The sequence below is a fragment of the Protomyctophum parallelum genome (assembly GCF_964188405.1).
Source record: "Protomyctophum parallelum genome assembly, chromosome: 15".
NCBI lineage: Eukaryota > Metazoa > Chordata > Actinopteri > Myctophiformes > Myctophidae > Protomyctophum > Protomyctophum parallelum.
In genome coordinates, this window is record NC_139710.1 from 43,754,055 (window position 1) to 43,778,072 (window position 24,018).

General features: G+C 41.3%; 2 protein-coding genes across 4 annotated transcripts in view; one reads left to right on the forward strand and one right to left on the reverse strand.

The window, feature by feature from the left end:
• Nucleotides 1–894: 894 nt before the first annotated feature.
• On the reverse strand, nt 895–9,771 carry asb6 (ankyrin repeat and SOCS box containing 6). 3 transcript variants are annotated; one of them, XM_083783097.1, is made up of 7 exons: nt 9,716–9,771; nt 8,846–8,992; nt 8,202–8,383; nt 6,431–6,537; nt 6,145–6,253; nt 5,958–6,044; nt 895–2,494 (listed from the first exon to the last, which is right to left on the reverse strand). In XM_083783097.1, the coding sequence occupies exons 2-7, from the start codon at nt 8,956–8,958 to the stop codon at nt 1,788–1,790; spliced, it is 1,305 nt and encodes a 434-aa protein (XP_083639223.1). In that variant the 5' UTR covers nt 8,959–8,992; nt 9,716–9,771; the 3' UTR covers nt 895–1,787. The 3 variants fall into 3 exon arrangements, with proteins under 3 accessions (XP_083639223.1, XP_083639225.1, XP_083639224.1); XM_083783099.1 differs by having other exon boundaries at nt 8,846–8,977; nt 9,705–9,753; XM_083783098.1 differs by having other exon boundaries at nt 9,711–9,742.
• Nucleotides 9,772–21,875: 12,104 nt separating this feature from the next.
• Nucleotides 21,876–24,018, forward strand: part of LOC310872060 (transmembrane protein 132C) — a 198,609-nt gene continuing 196,466 nt past the window's right edge. Inside the window, exon 1 of the mRNA XM_083783755.1 lies at nt 21,876–22,399. Coding sequence (XP_083639881.1) covers nt 22,357–22,399 — 43 coding nt within the window. The 5' untranslated portion in view covers nt 21,876–22,356. The remainder of the gene's footprint in view (nt 22,400–24,018) is intronic.

Consider the following 24,018-nt stretch of genomic DNA (forward strand, 5'->3'; position numbering starts at 1 on the left):
ACATTGTGCTTCCTATAATATATATATATATATATATATATATATATATATACATACACACACACACACACACACACACACACACACACACACACACACACACACACACACACACACACACCCCGAATGGTTTGAAAACCATTCCACATATGCCGTCTTCAGTCTTTCCACGCACATGCAGGCTCCCCCCCCCCCCCCCGACCACCACCATTCGATTCCTGCCCCCCACCCCTTCCCTCTTCTCTCTTGCTCTCCCTCTCCCCTATTCTAGCAGGCGAACGTTGAGGTTTTGTCAGGAGTATGCAGTGAGATTCAGGCAGACAGGAGAGTGAAGCGTGTGTCATGCAGCGCTGCTGCTGCTGTTGAAGCTGTGTGCTCCTCAGAGGCTGTGACCTAGATAACCACCAAGAGGAGTTGGAGCGCCTGCAAGCCTTGGAGCCACTCCAGCTCCACCAATGTCAGGAAGGGGTTAGTTGTGTAACACAATGTCCTATTTAGTTTGCTCGTCACACACACACACACAGACACAAGCACATATGTACCCTATAGCCTTCTCACGGTATGATCGTATTTCTTTTAACCGTCATTTGTCCCAATACGAGGACAGGATTTAGACAAAGGGTGTTATTATTGTGTTTCATGTGTGTGTGTGAGAGAGAGAGATAGATAGAGAGAGAGAGAGAGAGAGAGAGAGAGAGAGAGAGAGAGAGAGAACTGAGAGAGCGAGAGAGACACGGCAGCAGACAAACACAAGGGGGTTGAAATACAGCAGAATTTAAGCATAACCATTAAGAACGCTTGGTAAAACTTTCCACATCAGCAGCCATTATGGCTAAATTCTGTCACAGCTCGCCACGTCAAGACGTCTGCAATGTAGGAGTCTCCATATTTAAACACTGTGTTCCTGTCCCTTTATTTCAATGTACACTCAACTGAACATTGGTATATGGACTACATGGAAGGGCGGGGGGATATTGAAATATATGAACCAATTACTATTTCCTCTATCAGGATGGCATATTAAGGATACTAAAGGAGTGTTTACAACCAGACAACCATTACCTGGTCAGTCAGAAAAAGAGAATTGAGATGTGAAACATGTAAAACGCAGTGCCACTGCCAATCAGTATGCCATTGGTGAGAGACATGGTTGGTTTATTGGTCCACTTTTATATAGTGAGAGATAGACATAAATCTGGCGTTTCACCATCCATCACCAAAGATGTTGAGGATATCAAATATGAATGACTTTCACTGTATCACAATAACTTTTACTGGGCAGAATGCAAAGACCTATATCACTGTTCCTCACACCCTATACAATTCCTAGCCGACAATGAAGCGTGTGGATTGCGCAAGAACAACATTGCCATCTGGTGGCATCTGTACTGCATTACAACACTGTTACAGATATTGCAAAGTAGACTGTAGTTTAGACTACGAGAACGTTGCTTGAAACATGATCAGGCCAAGGGAATGTTTTGAACATTTCTATACGACTATATTCATATACAGTACATTTTATGTACGTCACACCACGGAAAATATGCGGTGCTTTTATTGGCTGATTATGTGAATATATTGACAGACTTAGCACCATTTATTAAGACAAATATATAAGACACTGAGATATGGTTAGAAAAACAGTGGTGTATTCCTCCAACAAAAAAGGTCTCGATGGTAGCTTGTGTGTACTGACGTTACACCAATAAATTAACATAAAAGTAGTGTTAAGACACTTAGGCTAGAAGAGCTATCGTGTATTGGCAGAATTTGGCAGATAAGACTCAGTGTTCACTATGCAGTGGTCTAAAATGGTCCCAGCCAGGCTTTGAGCTATGTGCGTGTTGAGGGAGGAGAAATTCTTTCAGTCTGTCTGGTAGGGGAAGGGCCTTTACCCTGTCTTCCAGCGGCCATGGCTGCAGGCGGGTCCTGATGGACGCCCTGCAGAGACAGTGCAATGGCGGAGGGCTTGCCTCTTGCTCCGCCACACGTTTGTGGAGGTCCAGCAGAGCCTGGGCATGGGGGTCCCGGCCAGACACAGGCAGCTCCAGCCTGGGAGCCAGGGGCAGTGTCGGGTAGGACGCCCGGGCTAAGTCCAGCAACACCTCAGCTTGCTCCAGAAGCTCGGAGGCCTGGCTCTCATCTGAACACTGATGAAGAGCTACCTGAAGCCTATTGAAGACTAAGCTATAACCTGACCAGCAGGAGGCGCCATGGTATTCACAGACAAAAGAGGCTCCCCCTTGGAGCAACAGCACTGCCAGAGGGAAGAGCAGATCAAAGTGCTCCAGGCTAGTGGGTGTTAGCGAGGGCTCGCCATTCCTGCAGCACGGGTCGGCACCGTGGGCCAGCAGGAGCTGGGTGGCCCTCAAGCAGAAATGGCCGATCTCTGCGGCAGCCTCTGTACTGGAGTCCAGAGCCTCCTTGACCAGAAACACCAGTGAAGACTCTGCGGTCTCTCCATCTACAGTGATAGCGCAGACATCAGCACCTATGCACGAGGAAATGTCAATCTGTTATTATACAAGGCATACTTTTTCTCTTCCCACGGCACAGTCAGGGGTAAGAGGAAGGTCAGGAAGGCAGGGATGCAGGCAGGCAGGCAGGTCAGCAAAGAGGCGGTCATCCAACTGTCCATCCGTTGTTAAGGGAGCTTGAAAAATGAGATGGCCTCAACGTTGTACAGTATACTGATACTGGAAAAGCAACGAGGTACTAAGAGTTTTAAAACAGTATTGTGGCTTGTACAATCTGATACCTCACACTAAACCTGACATTGGGCGACCTCTGGTTGGAGGCCCTCAGTAAGTAGACAGTTGGATATAGAGCAATTTACTATCTAAACTGAAAGATGGATACAATGTATGTAACCTAGATACCATACCCTGATGGAAAATGCTGTTTATTTTATTTAATTTTTCTTTATTTTTCTTCTTACTATGTTCATTAGTACTTTCAAAACTAGTTTACTAATTACTTTTACTGTCTTGTACTGTCTGTCTTTGTTTTATTTGTCTTGTTCTGACCTTGATTGGGGGGGGAGGGGGGGATATTTACATGTCGGATACAACAAAATGTACACATATGTTTTTTCATTTATTCATCAATAAAAATAAAAATAAAGTGTTAAAAAAAGAAAAACAGTATTGTGGCACTATTTCTGACCACTTTTAACCATCAACCAGCCGTATAATACTTTTGCCAAAATATCTAGCCCAAAAAATATAATACGCTTTTTTGTTGAAAGAATATATGTCTTCAAGTATTTAAGTTCACAGCATTGTTGACATATTGCTGGTGGTAGGGCTTTCACTTCTAGTGATTTTTACTAGTTGACTAGTTGCCTAGTTTACTAGTCGACTAGTTGTTTAACTACCTATTATGTAAAAAAGAAAAAAAGGGGGGGGGTTCATAATATTTGTGCATTTAAAAACTGCGTACATTGGTGACTATAATCTAGCATTCTAGTTGATCTTGAGGCCTACAAAAACGAGAAAATATTATCAACTAGTCAACTAGTACCAGCAAGGTCAACTAGTGGATTTACTAGTCGACTAGTTGCTTAAAGCCCTAGCTGGTGGGTGTGGCTAGTCGTCAGAGGGTAACTGTAGTATGCAGACACAAATAGAACATTCAACAAGGAAGTTCCAACCCGTCTCAGTCTCAATCACACTGGGCTATCTTTTGCCTGAGATTGAGTGACGGGGAGATATCCAAAATGACATGGCAGTGGAAGAGGCTTTTCATCTTCAGCTTGTAGACAGAGTGCCAGAAGCAAAATAGTCTATGGCAGTAGCAGTACTTCATGTATATAGCCAAAGAGAAAGACAAGCCCACCTAACAGGTGTTATAGTATTTATAGTAGTTATGTAACCCGTCAAATGTATGCAGAGTATGAACACAACTGATCTCATAGTACACCTTCCATAATAGTTACATTACTCAAGCTTACAACTTGAGGGAAACAAGCTTGTAATTTGTGATACGATAACAGCTATAGCTTTGCCTAGAGGTGGCAGGTAATTGTTAGGATGTACATACATACAGCTCATAGAACATTAGATTTATTAACAATTATAATTAGGTCTGCCCTTTAGTTTTAATACATATAGATCCATGTTAACATGTGCTGTATGCCTCCACGGCCAATGAGGACTTATGGATATCTATCAGTGCAGGTTTTGGACCTATACACAGATAGACAATGTGGCGGACAATATAACTGGCAGCTGATTGGTCACTACCCTGAAAAGTACCCAAACCTTTCCTGGCACAGAGGGGGGATTAACCCATTTTGGGCAGGAACCCCTTTTGTTTTAAACATTACGTTATAATTTAGCTATTGAAAAATAGCAGATCTACAAGCTCAGATTTTTGAAAAATCTTGAAAATATTTATTTCAGAAAACTGTACTACACAGCAGAGAACACCGACGTCACCAATACAGCACACGAGTTCTTTAAAACTTCTAATACCTTGAATGAGTCAAAATCAATGTGGAAGGAGGTAAGAAGGTGGCGAACTTATAAGAGGGTCAAAGGCAGCTCTGTGCAGTTGAAGTAGAAAAATCTTTTATTTCATCATGAAGATGAAAAAACAACAAGGGTTCAAAAACGACGGCATAAAGGACCCACGGAGCGCTTCTTCTTTTCTTTTTACTGACGTCACCAAATTTGGAGCGACGCCCCTCAATGGTTCGCGCTCCTATGACACATTTCCTGGTGCGTTCACCCAGGCTATTTTTCTTTTCTTTTGAAAACAAAACGCCTACGGTCCCGAGGCTACTTGGTCACAGATCAATATGACTATTTAGGTAAAACCACACACAATCCACTATCATTATCTCCACACGTCATCGTGGGCCTGTACAACATCTGTGCTGCCTGTAACACATCATCAGCCAAAGAGAGACACTGCCAACTACTGTTATGTGCAAACGATGTCACATGTTTTGCTCTACTTGCTTGCAGTGTTAGGATTACATAACATGAAGACTAATATGCAATAATGCCTCAAAACATAAAATGTCAGACTACACAGAATAGGAAAGGGAATGCATGCCACCAGTGCCACCATACATGCCACGACCACAAGAGATGCACATTGCCTAAACAATGCAAAGTATTGCTAGGTAATCCATACAGGATTCCCACAGGACAAAGCAATATTTGTGATTGGGTTTTTAGGTTCACAGTGACATACTTTGGTACACGACACATCACCTTCCCTAAATGTAATGATTTGTTGTTGTTTTTAGGCTTTTCTGCCCTTGACAGTTTGAAGTGAAGTTGGACAGGACGAGGGAGAGATGGGGAGACACACGAAGCAAAGGTCGTCGGGAACTGGACTCGAACCTGCAACACGCTGTCACGCTGCATTAGACCCTAAATGCCTGAACCGCTAGGCCACAGTCCGCCTTCTCTAAAATTAACCATAGTTTAGTCACCATGGGCCTTATGGCATAGGAGCATGGTCCAGACAAGATCTCAGGTGAACGGATGTTAAACTTACTGTATGTGTCCCTTCGAAAGGTCTAGTGTGGGTCTACTAATCATTCTAAGTAATAATGGCAAATATAATATCTTGTCATGACAAGATATTATGAATTCTCATCATGATTTCTCATAGTTTGGTGCTTCACAGCAAAGACATGCATCGGGTGGAGGAGACAAGACCAAGTTTCATAATGGCCTAGCATCCGAGTCAAATGTTGAACTATTGATAATTTATTAAGTAACTTGTGTGCACTGTGCAGCTTGTGAATGAAGCAGCCATATCACGTATGAGACAAAAGTCATAATAACCTGTCTCTTAGCTTATTATGCAAGTGTAACATGTAAGCATTTAACTGACAGTTTCTCTGCAGTGATTTAGAGACATTGCTGCTATTGAGTTTTCTGAACAACCACAATTGGACAATCGAAAGAAGGGTATTTCACAGCCCAGTAGCCTACCTCTCTTCAGTAGAAGTTGGATGTTCTCTGTGTTGTCCACTGTGAGGCCATCACTGCTCGCAAGGGCATGGAGCAACGCTGATTTTCCTACAATACAGCACATCAATATAAAACTTTCTATTTCCCACAACATGACAAAACAATATTTCCAACAGTGTTTTCAATAAATGAGCCGATGTAAATGTACCATTTTTATCCCTTGCGTTCACGTTGGCTCCAAGATCCAGTAGAGCCAGCATGCATGGTAAACTCTCTGCTTCTTCACTGGCTAGGTCTAAGGGACTGCATCCGTGGATCTAAAAACAACATATAATACAGCTACAGTATTTAAATGAGACAAGAAATCATATATAGATAGGATATGATATGATATAGGATGGATATGGCGATAACAAGAGGGTGTACACATAAACATAACTTATAAGGCATCTCTCATTCTGACTTCTGAGTAGCCTTTTGCTATTAACACTCACTCTGTCCCGTTTTTCAATGTCGGCTCCATGTCCAACGAGCGGCCTCAACATGTTTGGCCTGTTCCTCACTACAGCAATGTGCAGTGGATTGTAATATGACACTGGGTCTGGGGAGTCAAACATTAATTCTCTATAATACCTGATTTATACATTGTGTGCCCTGTGTCAGATCAACAAGTTGACAATGCATTGCGATGCGACATGTTGCGAGCTTGCAGATCAACACCACTGTACGGCCATCTGGCTCAAAACTACTACAGAGAACAGACATGTACATTTAGGTCGCATTCATACCAGAGAGCTTTGCTGCGATTAAAACGAATCCTGCTGCGCATTGTCAGAAAGTGCGCTTCGTTTGGCAGGTGTGAAGGCTCATTCGAATCCTAATGCGCAGCAAATAACCGCATTTTACTCCGTCCAAAAACGTGGGTTTCGCTTCGCTTCGAATCGCACTTGACTACGATTCGGTGCAGGTGTGAATGCAATCCGCAGTAAATAAAGGAAATGAAGCAAACATAATGTGGCGGGTGAGGAGCTGAACACAGTTGGAGACGGTTAAGGCATATTTTACGCAGCGCAAAGATGTCCCGTTACTGTGGATAGACGTGGTCGAATAAGGAGACTGAAGCCCTGATCGAAATGAGGACGTGTAGGCTACATTAATCAATTGCTTAAGAAAACACATAAAAACACTGCAGTGTATTATAGCCTACATAATATTCTAATGTCTGTGCGTGCCGTAAACATGGAGTGCTGTCACTGTGTGGGACTGGGGAGTTATATCAGTGCGCTCATGCAGCGCTGTGCCTCCATGCCCAAAAGAACAGTGTGTGGCGGCTGCGTGCGTAGAGAGAGAGAGAGAGAGAGAGAGAGAGGGGGGGGGGGGGGGGGGGGGGTCCCAGGCGGCACGACACATGCACGTTATGAGTGTAATTTTATCACCATAGATTTCACTGTGTAGGCTATAGTTTATGAACGGAACACATTGATAAAGGTCCCCCCTGCTGCGTTTCCAATTGCTGCGAATGACAGTGTGAAGGCAAACCGCAACCAATTAAATATCCAAGAACCCCAATGTCCCCGCCCATACGGATCCGAGTCTACCGAAGTATTAGGTGAGAATGCGACCTTAGTTAAAGTAGTAAATAATGAAAAAGCGAGACCACTGCAAATTGTTACTTTTTAATTGCTACACAGACTTTTCAAAAAAGTCTGTTTGGCAATTAAAACTATGGCAGGATCTATTATGGCAGCAAGAATTATTGCTGTAATTATCCAAGAACAACTTATTTTCTCAAGTACACAAAATGGGAATCAGAAGCACTTTTTATACGCATGCCATGGCACAATGTGTCTAAATGTCGGATCTATCATTGGATCTTCCAAATATCACTTGAAACACCAGAGAGTACTCTGGCACCAATCTGTACTTCCACTTCCTTTATTGCAGAATCACCCTCTGGTGCACTGTCAGCAGACGTGGCTGCTCTGGCCAAAGGAGAGGTGCAATATATGATTGCTTAGAAAAGCCTACACTACAAAAGCTCAACCTGTTTTTCAGGTCAAAGCTCGTCGTCATAGTCTTAGTTTAAACTACAGTATACCTCATAATAAATAATACTGTGCAATTATTGTCTAAAATGAGTATTGATTTCTAAACGCACAAATTAAAATTCAGTTTGATGACAGACAAGAGAAGGTCACTATGAGTATATTCGTCTTTAAACAAATGCATAACAGTTCAAATAATGGAAAATCAGGCTTCTCGCACCTTCAAAGTTGACATCAGCTCCATAGCGCAGCAGGATTTCAGCTGCATACACAAGCCCAACCTCTGCCATCTTAAAGAGAGCGTAGCTGATGCCCTCCTCAAACACATCGGACTGGGACTCTCTCTCCAGTAGCTCCTCCAGGGCCCTGCAGATGCCGTCCTCATCGTTAGGGCCGTTACCACTGGCAAGAAGAGGAGAGAGACAGTTAGGTACAGTTTATGAAACCCAGCAGTATGGTCTGGTCACCAGCTTCCAATGTTATCAATGCACTGAATGGGACTTTACCCCATTTAATCAGACCATTGAATGGTCTCAGTAGCCGTATTCTCTGCATTGATGACAGTGTTTTGCGTTGACAGCGGCCACATAAGTAAACATAAAGATAAGTTGTTTTTGCTTTTCTATAGGCAATTATTTTATTATTATTATTATTTTAATCTCAAATATCGTTTTAGTCAAAATAATCCATACATTTTGCACTTTTGGACAAAATACCAGTCAGAAGAACATTGGTAATCGGTGCTATAAAAATACAGTTTTATGTCAAGTGGATGGCAGAGTTCACACCAACTAGGTTATTGTTATATTGCTCAGTGTGAATGCCGCTTTACACAAAAATTACAACATAAAATGCAGACTTCACCCCTCTCCATGGGACTTAACTCCCTCATCAAGTCCCAGGACACTCAGCACAGCATCCACCAGTGGCTGGTACTCATAGATGATTCGTCGGAAACCATGGAGGAAGGGCATCATGGCCAGTGTGTCCTCCTTTCTTTTCTTCAGAGTTCTGGACATGCACAAATTAAATAAACGAACCAATAAATAAATGAAAACATCAGTGGGGTTCTAAATTGAAACTAATTCCCCGAGAGTGTACAAATGGATTATGGAAACAAACTGCTCCGTAGAGTAAGGTCCATTTCATTTTATTTGTTTTGCATCTGGCCGGGATCCTTGACAAGTTGACTGTTGACATTAAAAAGTCTGAGAACCATCGACATACACGACTGCTTCTGCAGTGCTGACTGTTGAGCAGAATTATCATAATGAAGGGCTGGGCCGGCCGGGGCCAGCGACGCGTGCTTATCTGTCGTGAGTCGTGACCATATTGACGGTCGTGACTCGTTAAGTTGGTTAACAGTTTGTTCTGCCAAAAGTATCCAGAAAGAAAGCTTGCCGAGCACATCGGTAAAGCTCTCAACATTATTTACTTTCTCGGCAACATGGAGTCTAAATCATCATTAATGCGGTGCTGCCTTCTGTTGTTTAACAGAACATGAAAGTGAATAATAATGGAACGATGAATCAATGGACGCATCATACGCATGTTTGTTGACATGACGTGTGTGAGGGAAAGGTTCACATGTATTGTAAAAGTTACTTTAGCAAGCAGCGGGGACATGTTAACGGACAATGCGATTACATAACCAACAGCACTGCCTGCCTTGTAGTTTAAAAATTGTTTACCAATTCAAGAGTTTGTAAAATCAGCCGCAGACACTTACGAGACAATATTATGCAGCCCACTGAGCCCAGACCTTACCGCTTAATCAAAACAGGAAGTTTCCACGCCCATAGGCTGATTCATACTTCGTCTCATGGCGGTGTCGCGTTCCTAAAATAGCAGATCTACAAACTCACAACGCGGCGCGGCGTGACGTGTTGTGAGTTGGTAGGTCTGCTATTTTAGGGGCGCGATACCGTCGTGCGACTGTTGTTCTTCTTCTTCTTACATTGGTGACACGGCACGGCATTGATGCTTGCATTGTTGCTGCCTCCCACTGGTGGTTTTTATGTACTGCTCTTATTTGTCACACTATTTGCAAAGCTGTTCACTCTGCTCTGCAGGTCCAACTCAAGCAAGTTCCTAATATTAAAAAAAGAAAATAAAAGAAATCCACTATCCAGGGCATCCCTGAACAGCAGTCTCTTCTTTTTTGATCACAGAGTGCATCAGCATGCTTCACGGTTTTCCCAGCAAGTTCACACTGCCCAAACCTCAGACATAACCTTTTGGTACCTGTCATTCCAAAGATATCTTGTCCACTTTTCTAACCTTGTTTAGTATACTTTACAAATAGGCCTAATATCCTCGCATCATCACCAGTCAGGTTTAAACATTGTGTGTCAAGGACAATGTTGCATTGCATTTTGAGAAACAGTGGTTTATGGGGTTGTTTGTTGCTGATGTAAATAGCTGATCCCATTATATTGCGACCGAAGGTCGGTCGCATTTACTATGAAATCGTGCATTTCCCATCAGTCACACTCCATATATGGTCATGCCTCGTGACATCACGTGATGTCATCAATATTAAGCCCATATATGGAGATCCCTGATATCATCAATATTGGCCAGAAACTCTTCATCTCACCTCAAACCGCAAACCCTTAGATCTCCATATAAGGAGCCGCCATGTTCTGACATTCCATATGTTGATCCTTCCTACCTCTTCCATGTCTCCCTTTTGACTGATACCTGTCCATTTAAACTCTAGACGCCCGGCAGCCACGCCACGCCCGGCAGCCAGCGAAAACTAGAATTCTCAACAGGAACGAAAATTAAGGCCTGGCCCGACCTGGGCCCTCATCAGACCCTGTACACTCAAGACACTGCCCCCGCTGCCACCTTTAGATCTCCATATAAGGAGCTGACCTGTTCTGACATTCCATATGTTGATCTGACCTCATCAAACCCTGTACACTCAAGACACGCTCCATATATGGTACAGAATTCATTCCATATGTTGATTTGACCCCCCATGCCAAAGAGCACCAGCGCTCGCTTCTCGCCTTCAGGCGTCTTATCGGTTTACTTTAAGGTCAGTGGTTATTGAGGCATTTCATAGTGGTTCTGGGGTTATTATTTGTATTCAAACTGTGGCTGGACTGATGATTCCCACCAGCGCCTTGGCCCTCATGGAATATTTATATATTAGTTTATAGAATGTCCTCAGTCATGATTTATGCTACCTGCCTCTTTTACAGATGCCGTTAATTCTTCAATTGACCTGTTGGAGTGAGAGAAAACATGATATAAATTTAACAGCATCATTATACGCACCATCTTCAATTGCCTCTGTGACTTTCCCAGGGTCCTTGGAGAGGTAAAGATTGCACATAATCCTCCAGGATGGGTCTCTCTTCCCATCTCATGCAGAAACTCTGTATGGCATAATCTAATGGAACAAAGACCATTTTGAATCTGCAGCAAGTTTGAGAATTCAACACACTGAAATTGTTTATGCAACACATACTCAGTCCAAACTTGTCCATTACAGTCACACTGTTTTTTGAGTGGTGCTAGCCACTTTAGACAGCTATGTGATTGTGTGTCCCTGGCTTTGTCCCTGGGTCTGAGCACGGAAATAGCATATTTTCACCACTAAGTGTCACTGTTGCGCAGCCTAACACACCACCAAGTGTCACTGCCGAGCAGCCTAACACACACACACACACACACACACACACACACACACACACACACACACACACACACACACACACACACAGGCCAGGGAGGAGAGCTTGTACAGTACAGTACAGTACAGTACAGTACAGTACAGTACAGTACAGTACAGTACAGTACAGTACAGTACAGTACAGTACAGTACAGTACAGTACAGTACAGAGTAGCAAATATTTTTGTACAACCTTTTCCCTTTACCCTTTTCTCCCCAATTCAGTCGCTATGCCAATTGATTCCTCCCTACATTAATTTCTGTGTCGTCACTGTCTGCTATTATATGATCCTACTGGCTCATCTGCCAGTGAGGAGCCCCCACCAGGAGGACGAAGAGTCTTGCTGTTCACAGTAACTTATAGGAAAGTTAATGAATGAATTGAAACGAAACTTTTGGCTCCAGAGGCTTGTTTCTCTGCTCCACCTGATATACTATGTATTTCTCTACTCCTTTCTCATCATAACCTGCCCATAACTGAGGATTTCACCTACCTAGGCAGCACTGTCAGACATGATGGAGGAGCAGGCAGCGACATCATGAGCCAACTCAGCAAGGCCAAAAACACTGTACAGTAGCTAAATAACGTCTGGAAGTTGGCCCAGTACCAACATCAAGCTGAGACTGTATCAGAGCTGTGTCCTGACTGTCAAAGCTGTTTGGAGAATGACACAAATGGTTAGCCTTCCACAAAAAAATTAATAGAACTGCACTAAATGGCCTACTAGTGCGCAAGCAGAGCGTGCAAGTACTGTCGACCGCTATAAACTGTCAAATCTCAGCTTCTCTGTGAAAGAACGTTTGAAATATTGAATTATTAGGTTTAGCTATTTGCTACGTACCTAGTTTTTGGAGGTAAAAAAGTAGTATTGTTAAGTATGGTAAGAGACGGCTTTCGATGGTGACGTATATGTCGATCAGTGTCGGGTGGATTAAAGGAAATGCCTCTATGTATGTATATGTAATTTGTAAGTTGATTAGCGGTATACTGTGGTTACTTTGCGTATTTGTATGTATCGTAGCAGCATATGACGTCAGATATAACTGGTATAACTAGCTCGCAATGATGACGTAATAAAGATTTGGATTAAAGGACCCAATGTCAGGGATATGTTTTAGTGTCGGGAGGATTAAAGGTAATGCCCCTATGTATACATGTATGTAATCTGACACCACTGCCATATCAAGTACAAGTAGTCATTACGTCATACGCTGGCATGGCGCATACGCATCAAACGGCGACATGGACGAAAACTATTACTTGCGCGCTCTGCTTGAGCAAATAATAATCTATTTTGCCCATCTCATATCTACTTGGCTGGTACTAACAAGACAACATGGCCACCATCTTGAGAAGGCGATGGATGGATCCATGTTTGTCTGTTTTGTATTTTTGATGTAGGTGATGTCTATTTTTAAGTCTGTCTTAAAAAGAGAGAGAGAAAGATGGAATAGGAGTATGTCTTCCGAAGAGCTACCAGTCACTGGATACCAGATGATAAAAGTGGCTGACTGAAGAACACCTGGCCTATAGGACAGCGGAAGTAGAACTGAAGACCCTGTATCACTCCTGAGGTATTATAAAGACACTGGCCCAGAACACACACAGCACACAATTCCTTTACTGCTGGTCCTATTATGATGACTATAGGATTCATCTCTGCTACCATGTTGTAGTGGAGATGGACCTAAACAGCTTGTGATCTGGTCTGTCCATATCAAGGAATTTGGAAATAAAACGAGACCTGTTCAAATCACCCATAACAATAGCCATACAGTATGCTGCCAATGGAGGGCTGTGCCATGTATCAGGTCGGTTTGATCAGTGCTTCTCCAAAAATAGCCATAAATCCACAAATCTCTGTCTGTCTGTCTGTCTGTCTGTCTGTCTGTCTGTCTGTCTGTCTGTCTGTCTGTCTGTCTGTCTGTCTGTCTGTCTGTCTGTCTGTAAAGATTTCAACGGAGCCTGCATCTCCTAAACCATTTAGACCTGAGGCCGAAGAACGCATTCTAAAACCTAACCTAACGTTTTTGAAAACCTTTTGAAGACCCACTTAATGAGAGAGGAACAGCTAGGGTCAACACAGCAACTTCCAGTTTACTAGTACCAGATGTCAGTGAATTGTCTCATTGTTGCCTGCCTTTCACAAGGTTGCCTGCAGAGGTCAGCAGCAGTTGTAACAATTTCAGCTTTGATGGCTGCTGTGATTGTATAGGGCATAGGCTATGTTAAAAAGTAAAAATAATAATTCTCACATTATGAAGAAAGTCAGAGGCAGTCAGGGTTTCAGAATCTAGTGGAAAACAGTATTGTAGAAATGCTGTTGTTTTCTGAGATGTTTCTTGGGAAAAATAAACCCTATAGTGTTATTACAACTATATGCTTTGAAAATATACAGTGGAGTCCAGTTTTCGCCATCTCCTTTCATCATCTACTGTTTATCCATGTCTAGAAAACGTGCTGCTAAATGAACTCTGTATTTCCTTCTCCCTGCCACATTCTTGTTACTTATCTTAAATGTCTCTCTTGGTGCCACGTGTACCAATGCAGCCATATTTGGTTCAATCACACACACACACACACACACACACACACACACACACACACACACACACACACACACACATGCAGAGGTTTCATCTCGCTTTTCTGAATAAACCTTCTGTCAGAATTAAGATCATGCTACCTCGTAACTTTCATAAAGTTTTTATTTTTTGCATGACATACACAAGTTCTTCAATATGTCAGCCTGAAACAGCAGCTGTCTGATTCTTTTTGACATTTAATCTCCACAACTGGATCTAATTAAGTGTAGACTATTTGTTCAGCTGACAAGCCTCTGTAGTGTGTATCTGAGTTTGTTTGGGAACATTTACTGAGTAGCCTACAGATGTAAACCATGCAGAATTGAAAAAAGTACAAATATATATCTATACATTCCACAAATATCTGTCTGTCTGTCTGTGTGTCTGTGTGTCTGTCTGTCTGTGGTGTAAAAAAAAAAGGTTATCCCCAGACTGTATGTAGCCTATTCTGAATACGGTATAGCAATGAGATGCGTGAGTATAGATGGAAATCGTGCGTTCTTATAATGAACATGAGGAACAATTATATGAAGATGAATTGGTGATTTTCTAAAGGGAAAAGGGTTCAATGAATTAATTAATATTAGAATTGATGCTTAATTTCATGACAAAACAATAGTTTTGCTAGTTTTTTAATCATTAAATGTTTGATTGTAATATCGATCTGAAAAACGTGTAAAAGCTTTGTTTTCATATTAGTGACTGAAGCATATCACACAGAATTTCTATAATCTTATAAAAAACCCAATTTGTATTCGTAGCCATCTGACGGTTATTTAGGGCTATACTTTTCCAGCCCCACAGGGTTTCATGTCTTTCTGTTATCTTTACATATTGTCAGAGACACCATTAATAGTTATGTTAAAGGACAATTTTTTCAAGGTTCATGTTTTAGGTTGTTATTAGAGAAAGTAAAAGATGAGTGTTCATTTGCTGATTTCTTTCGTTTTAGGGATTTTAGCTATTTTTGACCGGGGGGCAGGGACATTCGAACATGGGGCTAAATATGTATTTTTTCTTTATTATTATTTACTATAGTCCTAATAGACGATTAGACGCCAGGAAATTACATCTGGCCTACTGAATGTGAAGGTAGCCTTTGTCACATTCAGTAGATCCTGTGATCTTTTGTGGCCAGATGTGATTTCCTGGGGTCTAGTAGGACTATAGTAAATAAATAAAAGAATAATGAATACATATTTATCCTTATGTTTAAATGCCCCCGCCCCTGTCAAAAATAGCTAAAATCACTAAAACGAAAGAAAGCAGCAAATGAAAAAGAAATTAACACTCATCTTTCACTTTCTCTAATAACCTAAAACATGAAACTTGGTTGAAATAAACTAAAGTTGTCCTTTAAAGGGCCACTTCACCCCTTATGCAACCAGATATTTTAATTATGTTTGGGAGACAAGAACCACTTTCCTGGGGGTTTTTACATAGGTAATATGCGTTTTTAGATATTTTAGTGTCCATGGGCTCCTTAATGTCACTGGGCTCACTTCCTTTCTGAACTACAATTCCCATAATGCTTTGGTACACTGCTCCTCCTTGTGGATAGGAGGATGGCTGTCTTACTGAGACAACATGTAGTCCAAGAAAGCTTTCTTGATGTAGTCCAGGAAGTAAGTCAGCTCAGTGTCCATGACATCATGGAGCCCACGGACACTTTGAAATACTGAAATATCTAAAAACACATATTACCCACATAAGAACCCCAGGAAAGTGTTTCTTGTCTCCCAAACATCATTAAAATAAGATCTGGTTGCAAAAGGGGTGAAGTGGCCCTTTAAGTTAAACTCTGTCTTTAGATGGTCTTGAACCCACAATGTATGGCACTAACGGCGGTCTTGGCAGACATCCCTTCCTTCTCTTACACAAATCAGCAAACACACATATTATGCAGTGAAACAAAATCCTTCACGTTTCTTATTTATTTATATTTCATTTATCACAATCACCCAGCACAGAGTCTGTGCGGCCTTTCTCTGAATGAGAAAACAGAACACTTTAATCAAGATTTGATTAATAATTCTAATTTTGCTACTTCCAAACCAATTATTATTATCATATCCTAACCAGCCATTGAGGAAATCATTGTTCACTGCAGGGATGGCAGCTTGCACAAAATGCCTCTAATGTCTCAGCAGTCTCTTGCCATTTTACTCCCACACTCAATTTGCCCTCTGTTTTCAAGCCATGTGCTCATGAATAATCTATTTTACATCCTCTTTCTTCCCTTAATTCTGCCACTGATTATGTGTGTACACACCTGCCTTGGTTCTCTACTGAAGCAGGTGAGGCTATTTCTCCACTTTGAAGTAAATGTGTATACACCTTTGCCACCATGTGGTGGGCAGGAGTTCAGTATTGTTTGTTTCTTGTCAGACAACTGTAATAGTTGGTGGTGTAATTCACAAAGCAGTTTGACCATAAGGAAACTGCTTATCTCTGCTGTGGGACCGCCACCTGAACCTTAGGCTCAGCATTTACTCAGGAGGTGTAGGGTAAGTTCTGGGAAAGCTTATGAAAAACATTGCGACACAGCACGTACGTACCAATGTCTTTCACAAGCACTGCAAACATTACAGTTAAACCGCGTTATGGCGACTTGCAGACACAAAGTTTGATGCTTTACATGAGGAAGCTATGGAAATAAACAATTTTCTGTACTCTTTCCTATGGTTCAATTTTCAATGAGCGCTATACATATTTCTAAACAATGACAATATCAAAACAATTCTTCATGTCTGTCAATGCTGTATATGAAATAGAAATGCTGTTATGTAAGAGCAGAAATATTTTTCTTACACATTAATAATGATACACAAGCCTATACTGTATGTCAGAAATATCTTCATCCTTTGTTGTTTGTCTCTTTCTTCCCATCTGTTTTGGAGACAGATTGGAGGAGGGAGCTGGGAATGAGAGGGACGGGAGGGAAGATAACTGCAATTCCATTCCCATACCCCTTACAAGTAAATTGTCTCTTTATTAAATTTGGACCCAATCTATCAATAGAAAGATTGGTATCGAAATTACTTTGTTGGCCACAAATCGTTCTTCTCTTGAAACAGGGCCGTCATTCATCTGGTTCACATGCATTTCCTCCAGAGGTGAAAAGATGTGGGACACAGTCAGACTTTTATTTGTGCCCTGGATGATATATGTGACCCCCCTGATCTCCTGATTACCAGATTACCACAAGTAATATAGTAATCTATTAAAAATGTAGCCCTGCTCCATCAGGTTCTCTCTATTTTTTATCAAATCGTGCTGCCAGGGGAGCTGCAGTCATGGGAGCTATAGAGCCTGCCAACTCCAAAGATACTCCCAACAAAACTACAAAGTGTTCGCAGCTTTGTAAAGCTGTGTAATTTGTCCTTGGAGGGCAACGCATTAAGGAGAAGTTAATTACCACTGATACAAAGGGTTTAAGAAAATAGGATCCCAATACTCACACTACATGCGTCAGTTGTTCACATTAAAAGGTGGGAACAGTCAGGTGAAAGGTGACAGTGCTAGAATTGTGGATGAAGGATGTGGCAGTGAAATTATAATGGGGTGGCAGTCTGGCAGAGCATTTTGCTATGGTTTCTTTGAGTCCTGTTCTGGGAACAGGATTTTATCAGGCCACTGGGCCTGGGCTTAATATCCATTTGTGCTGGCAGCATATTGAAGAGAGAAGATTGAAGGTGGAAATAATCAGGCTTTTTTTGAAAGGTCATAGAAAGTTAAGCACGCCCAAAGTAAGCCATGACATCCTGGCTGATAAGAAATAACTGTCTATGTAAGAAAGAATGAGCAGAGAGGTTCACCTTGTTCCATTTGCGCTATCGCAACTGCTGAACTGTCAGTCAAAAATAATAGCACATATGGAGTCGACTTCACCGATCAGAAACTCCGCTCCCAGGGTACAGTGGTTATTGAATTGGCACAATACTGCATTGAATTACTCTCACAGTGTGCTCACGGTGCAGCTTAGCATTATTGGTATGGACATACATTATAAGATGCCAGAAGCACTTTATGTTCTCATGTAAGTCTAATGGTTCTTGAATAGAAGGAAATGCACTAAATGTAAATGTAACTGCTTAACAGTAAACCAATGTTGTTAACACTATGCATTTGCTTGTAAAATAAATGTGTAACTTAAAGGCAATAGTGTTTTCATTATATTCCATTATATTTGTGTTGTGTGTATTTATTATAATTTATTTTTTACAGCATGTGAGTCATAGCAGATTGAAATGTTGGGGCACTGGAATAAATATAAATATATAGCATAAATAAAAGAATACATTCATGTGGGAATCAGAAGTATAGCTGACTCCAGCTGCATTGTGGGCTATAGGAAGGTCATGATTTCCCTTCCCTGTGGGCACCAGCATTGCAAAAAGAATGATGGCCCCAGAGAGGCCCGATAAGTAAAAACCGTTTTAATGGGTTGTGTATGGGCTGGTGATAATCTGCACAGGGTGGGAGTGGGCAGGGCACAGAGGGCAAGCAGGCCATCTGAAGTTATTATTAATGCTATCATGGATCTGATAGTCTGTGAAGCAAAATGAAGCTGATGATGAATTTGGGGCCTCCTGTCTCCCTATAGTAGCTGACTGGAGGACAAGCTAGGGAAGCAAACTAAGGTCATGGATGAAGGATACCACCCAATAGCAGCCACAAGAGACATGCATTATGTATAATGTGGAGGATATATACCCAAGTATGTATGCAGTACACCCCAGAGAGACCAAAGTGAAGGGCACAGGGTAGAAAAGAAATGCTCTGTCAGTGTGTGTACGGTTTTTGCATATCCTAAACTTCTGCTCCAAAGGGTACAGCATGGATTTTGCAAGTGCCTGAAATTTGATTTACTTTGGAAAACCAAACTTCAATATGGGAAATGAGAGTCTCGAAGTGAAAATGCTTGCAGACCAAAACATCATAGGCTATTAGTATATACACAATTAAATATATTTTAGATTCAGCCGGGACTATCCAATTTCACATTATCTATTCACATATTCACCTGTATCATATCTATACTTGTTCTCGTCCTTCTGAGTAAAGGGGATGCACTCAGGGTTTATTGCAGCTACGTACTGTATATCATTTATAGTCTCAGTCATTTAGTTTTGGTATAATAGACTTACCATGTGTGAGGCTAAGAGGAGGTCAATGTGTATTGTGTGTTTGAAAAAAAACTTTCAGCTAACAGACAAAGTAATCTGAGACATCTGTGCTCTGTCTCGTGCTCAGCAGTTGAATGGACCTCAGTGTAGCTGGGACTTGAGGGGTTTTGTCTGAGAGGCTGGCCACGGGAGTCAGGACTGATGGCTTTTGGACTGGCACCAGCCTTTGTGTGAATGACATTCCAGACCACCATTACAGCTTGGAAAGCAACTCCCAACACCAGCTTTTTAGTTCCCCTACTCTAATGTGTTTTGCAGCTGTCCAAGAGCGAATTTGTTTCCTTACAGGATCAAATTGCACACATTGGGGGGTGGTGGGGGCCCGGGGGGTGGGTATTCAGTCGAGTGTTGTCTGAGGGAAGGATGGAATTTGGACTGAAGCTGAAAACATGTCTCAAAATTAGGTCAGTTGGCGATGCAGTGGTTGCTACTATGATTTAGAGGTTGCTGAGATTTCAAACTAGGTCAAAGATATGTAAACAGCTTCATAAACACAAAGTATAGTATGTATTCTATTTGTGGCTCTGAGTCTGACTGTAGTTTGTGTATTACGGTTTTCTAGGACTATTTGATTCCAATGCAAGAAATGTCACTTTTACTTAATTACTGGGCTTGCTATTTTTTTTTTGCCGACTCAAAATTCATGCTGTGATTTGTCTTTTGATTATTTATTTTTATTTTGTATATGAAAGTAGTTTATCATAATCTGTCAAGTAAACGATGTATCCTTTTTCATTTCCATTATAATGATGACTATTACTGAATACTGATTGATTAATTTCACTCTGTGCCAAGATGTGGACCATTGATTGTAATATAGACGTGGTTGAGCTATCCTTTCCTATATAACCACAGCATGACACTGGCAGATATAATGCTCAGCTCACATTGAGCCTACAGAGACATCAGAACATTGAGAAGCAAATGGGGCAATGAACCAGACTGTCATGAATGGATTATACAGTCTGTGATTCATCTTATAGCTGTACAGTTTTCACAGGCGCTATTTGCCATGCCCATGATCCAGTCCCTCAGCTGGGTACTTTCTATAAAGGAACATGTTCGTTCCACTTTTGGCAAACCAGTCGGTAGCGATAATTACATTAAGGAGTCCCAGCTGATGTGGAATAAAATTATCATATAGCCTATAATGAAGAAAAAGTATACAGCAAGAACAAAATTCCTATTTTTTCTTGTAGTTATTTTTGGTGAGGTATAGGCCTACGCATTAGAATTCTACAGCAACCTTCAATCAAGATGTCATGCCAAATTACCTTATTTTATTCCATAAACACATTTATTTTGGGTTTTCTGTTAGCCAGTCTATTCGAAATTAGCTGTTTGTATGGCAGTATACTCTACAAAGATAGCTTGTCATAGGTTGGTATTATGGTAACAATTCCTATAATGGTTAATGGTTTAATTCAGTATACAGTACAATGCAGTATACAGTAAGCACAATGGAAATGTATAGCTCTTGTACAGTCTCTCTCATGTTAGTTCTTACTACTGATTTTATTTTAATGTCAACCATTGACTTCGAAGTAAAATCGAAGATAGACTATAGAATATCTCTCTCTCTCTCTCTCTCTCTCTCTCTCTCTCTCTCTCTCTCTCCTCTCTCTTACTGTGGGTCTCGTTTTCTCAACTGTGCTCAATTCAGTAAACATTCCACACGGGGTCGCTAGTGTCTGCCAAGTGCAAGCATTGCATGCCTCGATAATTCAACGTATAGACATGAAAGGATGGGTAAAAAAAAGTAAGTCAATTAATGAAAAGGCTAAACTTTAAAGGTATGTTTTGGAAAAGGAAATTAATTTCCTAATACATATAAGAATTAAGATGACTTCACTTTGGGGCGTTGTTAACTTGTTTATTTCCCATCACTGTCTTGCCACACACCTGTGATCATCAGCGTAACTCGGGGACTGGCACCACGGACCACGCTACACGCCCCTTGACCAAATGTGCCAAGTCCTGTCACTTGTACAGTACACTGTACACAGGCTCCTTCTCTCGGCTTACATTGGACGGTTGAGAATGCATACTACGCTTCATACTTATTCCTGCACACGGGTGCCTGCCAAAACACAGACAAGGAAGAATGCATGCCGGACTTTAAACGGAACACGCGACTATACTTTGTGCCAAAGTCAAATGAGAAGTAATTGAATATTGCGCGCCGCTGCCTGCATGAGATGAAAACTCTAGTGGGTGAAGGAGTTGCGTGGACATATTCTCGCATATGGATACCTGTGTGGAACTGTGGACATATATTTTAACGAACATTTTATAGCTCGAACTTGATTTCTTGTACGGGACTTATTTTCACAATGCCGGACAGGAGTATCTTGTATTATTTGAACACTTTTGGACTTACACTCAGTGCCGAGACAACTTGGGGAACCAGCTGCGGTTGGTGATTAATGCGGAGGATGCAGAGACGACTAACTGATCAGCTAAACGGGCATTGAACATCAACATAGATTTTATATATCTGGACGAAATGAAAGACATTCCGCCAAAGGGTCTAAGCAGTTTTTAATTACGAAATAACGAGCGCGTTATTGGCCAAAATGCGTAAAAGAGCGCTGCAAAGCTGCGACCAAGTTGATCTAGCCTATACAACCATTCTTGACATTTTCAGAGTCATCCAAGTATAATTACTATGCCAATTAGTGAGAGGGCCTGACATCCCCCCGCAGTGCACTTGTTATAGACTAATTTGATTTAGCGATTGCTCACGCTGAGTGGTTTGAAGCTGGCGCGACCTTTTTACACAAATTGTTGAAGATGTTGCAGCAAGTCAGTTTGTCCTTTCAAATAAGCAGTTTACAAAACTAAACCTTTTTTGAGTTTTGTTTTGTTTTGTTTTAATAAAAAAGGGGAGAAAGAAAAAGAAGGCGAAAGGAAACATGTTGCACCTTGTACTTCAATCAATCGTGTTACTTTCAGGAGGTAAGCACATTTTTACACCTCATTCATTTTAATGTGTTACAACTAGGTTGTTATGCTATATTCTTATATGCTTTGATATAAAAGTTACTTATAGGCTATAGAGCTATATACTGTTTCATTAGAAAATGTCATTTGTGTTCCTTCAGACTGAGATGCTTCATCACGGGTTCTCTAAATCAATAAGGCAATGCACATGGAAATATATAGGTGTAGGCTAGTTCTTGGTGTTGGGCGGGCACTGTGGGCAGGAACAGTTTTTGGAAAAACAAAATAATGTTGACAACATACATAGCTAGGACGTTTAAACACATGGGTCTTACTTACTTTAAATAAATAGCCCATATTGCCATATATGTTTCATAAATCAGGTGGTGTGTGTGCGTGCGTGTGTGTGTGTGTGTGTGTGTGTGTGTGTGTGTGTGTGTGTGTGTGTTTGCGCGCGCGCGGAAGGACTTCTGACATGCACCAGTCCATATGACAACACAACAGCAGTAGGTCTACATTCCGTTCGTGATACCAACTGCCCCTATACCATTCAATTCTCATTAGAATGTTGACTGTATATTTCAATCACTCTCTCCTCCATGACATTATAGCATCTTTCCTTAAATACCATCAGGGAACTGGCAGTGTTTAGTGATTGACATATATTGCCAAGTTAGTGATGTGATCTGACAGCAGTTTAAGATCCTCTTTGATGGAATAAGGTGGATGACAGACGTGGCTACCCATAATTGCTTCTCCAGCACCATTTTCATACTTTCACAAGCACTTATACCTGTATGCAGTGCATGGCTTTATTTAGTAGGATGCTTGTAGCAGACTCCCATTATTTCAGAAACTGTGACTTGAATCAGATCTTGGATGAGCTAAATTATATCGATCACCATCTATTCATTTTTAATCAGAATCTTTATTGCAGTGGCCCCCATCTGACCTCCAACCTCAGTAACATTGTCTAGCCTTGAATTCAACTTTGAAATATCAGTCAGAAGAGTCAGGTCTTGTCTCAGATCTTCTTATTACCATAATTAGTCTCTGTGAAAGAAGCTTCATAGAACCCCTTTATGTCTCTGGTTCTTGCCAATCAGGTAATATGCACATTATAAATCAGAAATTAACCAAACGTGTGTTATTGTGCTCTGTTCAAAGGTAAAAAAAAAGGCACAATATACATTTCATTGTCTCTTCACAGCTTTAGCTGTAGCGTATACTGTACATAAACATAAAAAAAAACATAGATCGGCCCGCTGGCCTAGCGGTCCAGGCGCATGCCACATAATAGGCTCTGGCATGACAGCACGTTGTGCGTTCGAGTCCCGTACACAACGACCTTTGCTGCATGTCTCTCCCCATCTGTCCCTCCCTATTTCCAGTCCGTCTTCACTTATAACTATCAATAAAGCCAGAAAAGCCAATAACAAAAATAATATTTTTAGATTTCATGTTCGTCTTACATGTTCTCTAAAGTAATTGAAACACTATTGAACTTTTCAGCACATGAATACAAATAGTTAATTGAGTCACTGTTGGCTAAACATCATTGCGTGGTTAATAAGTCAGAGAGGTTTTTTATTAAGTTTGTAAATCAATCTTTTCTCCAGTGACAATTTTGGCTA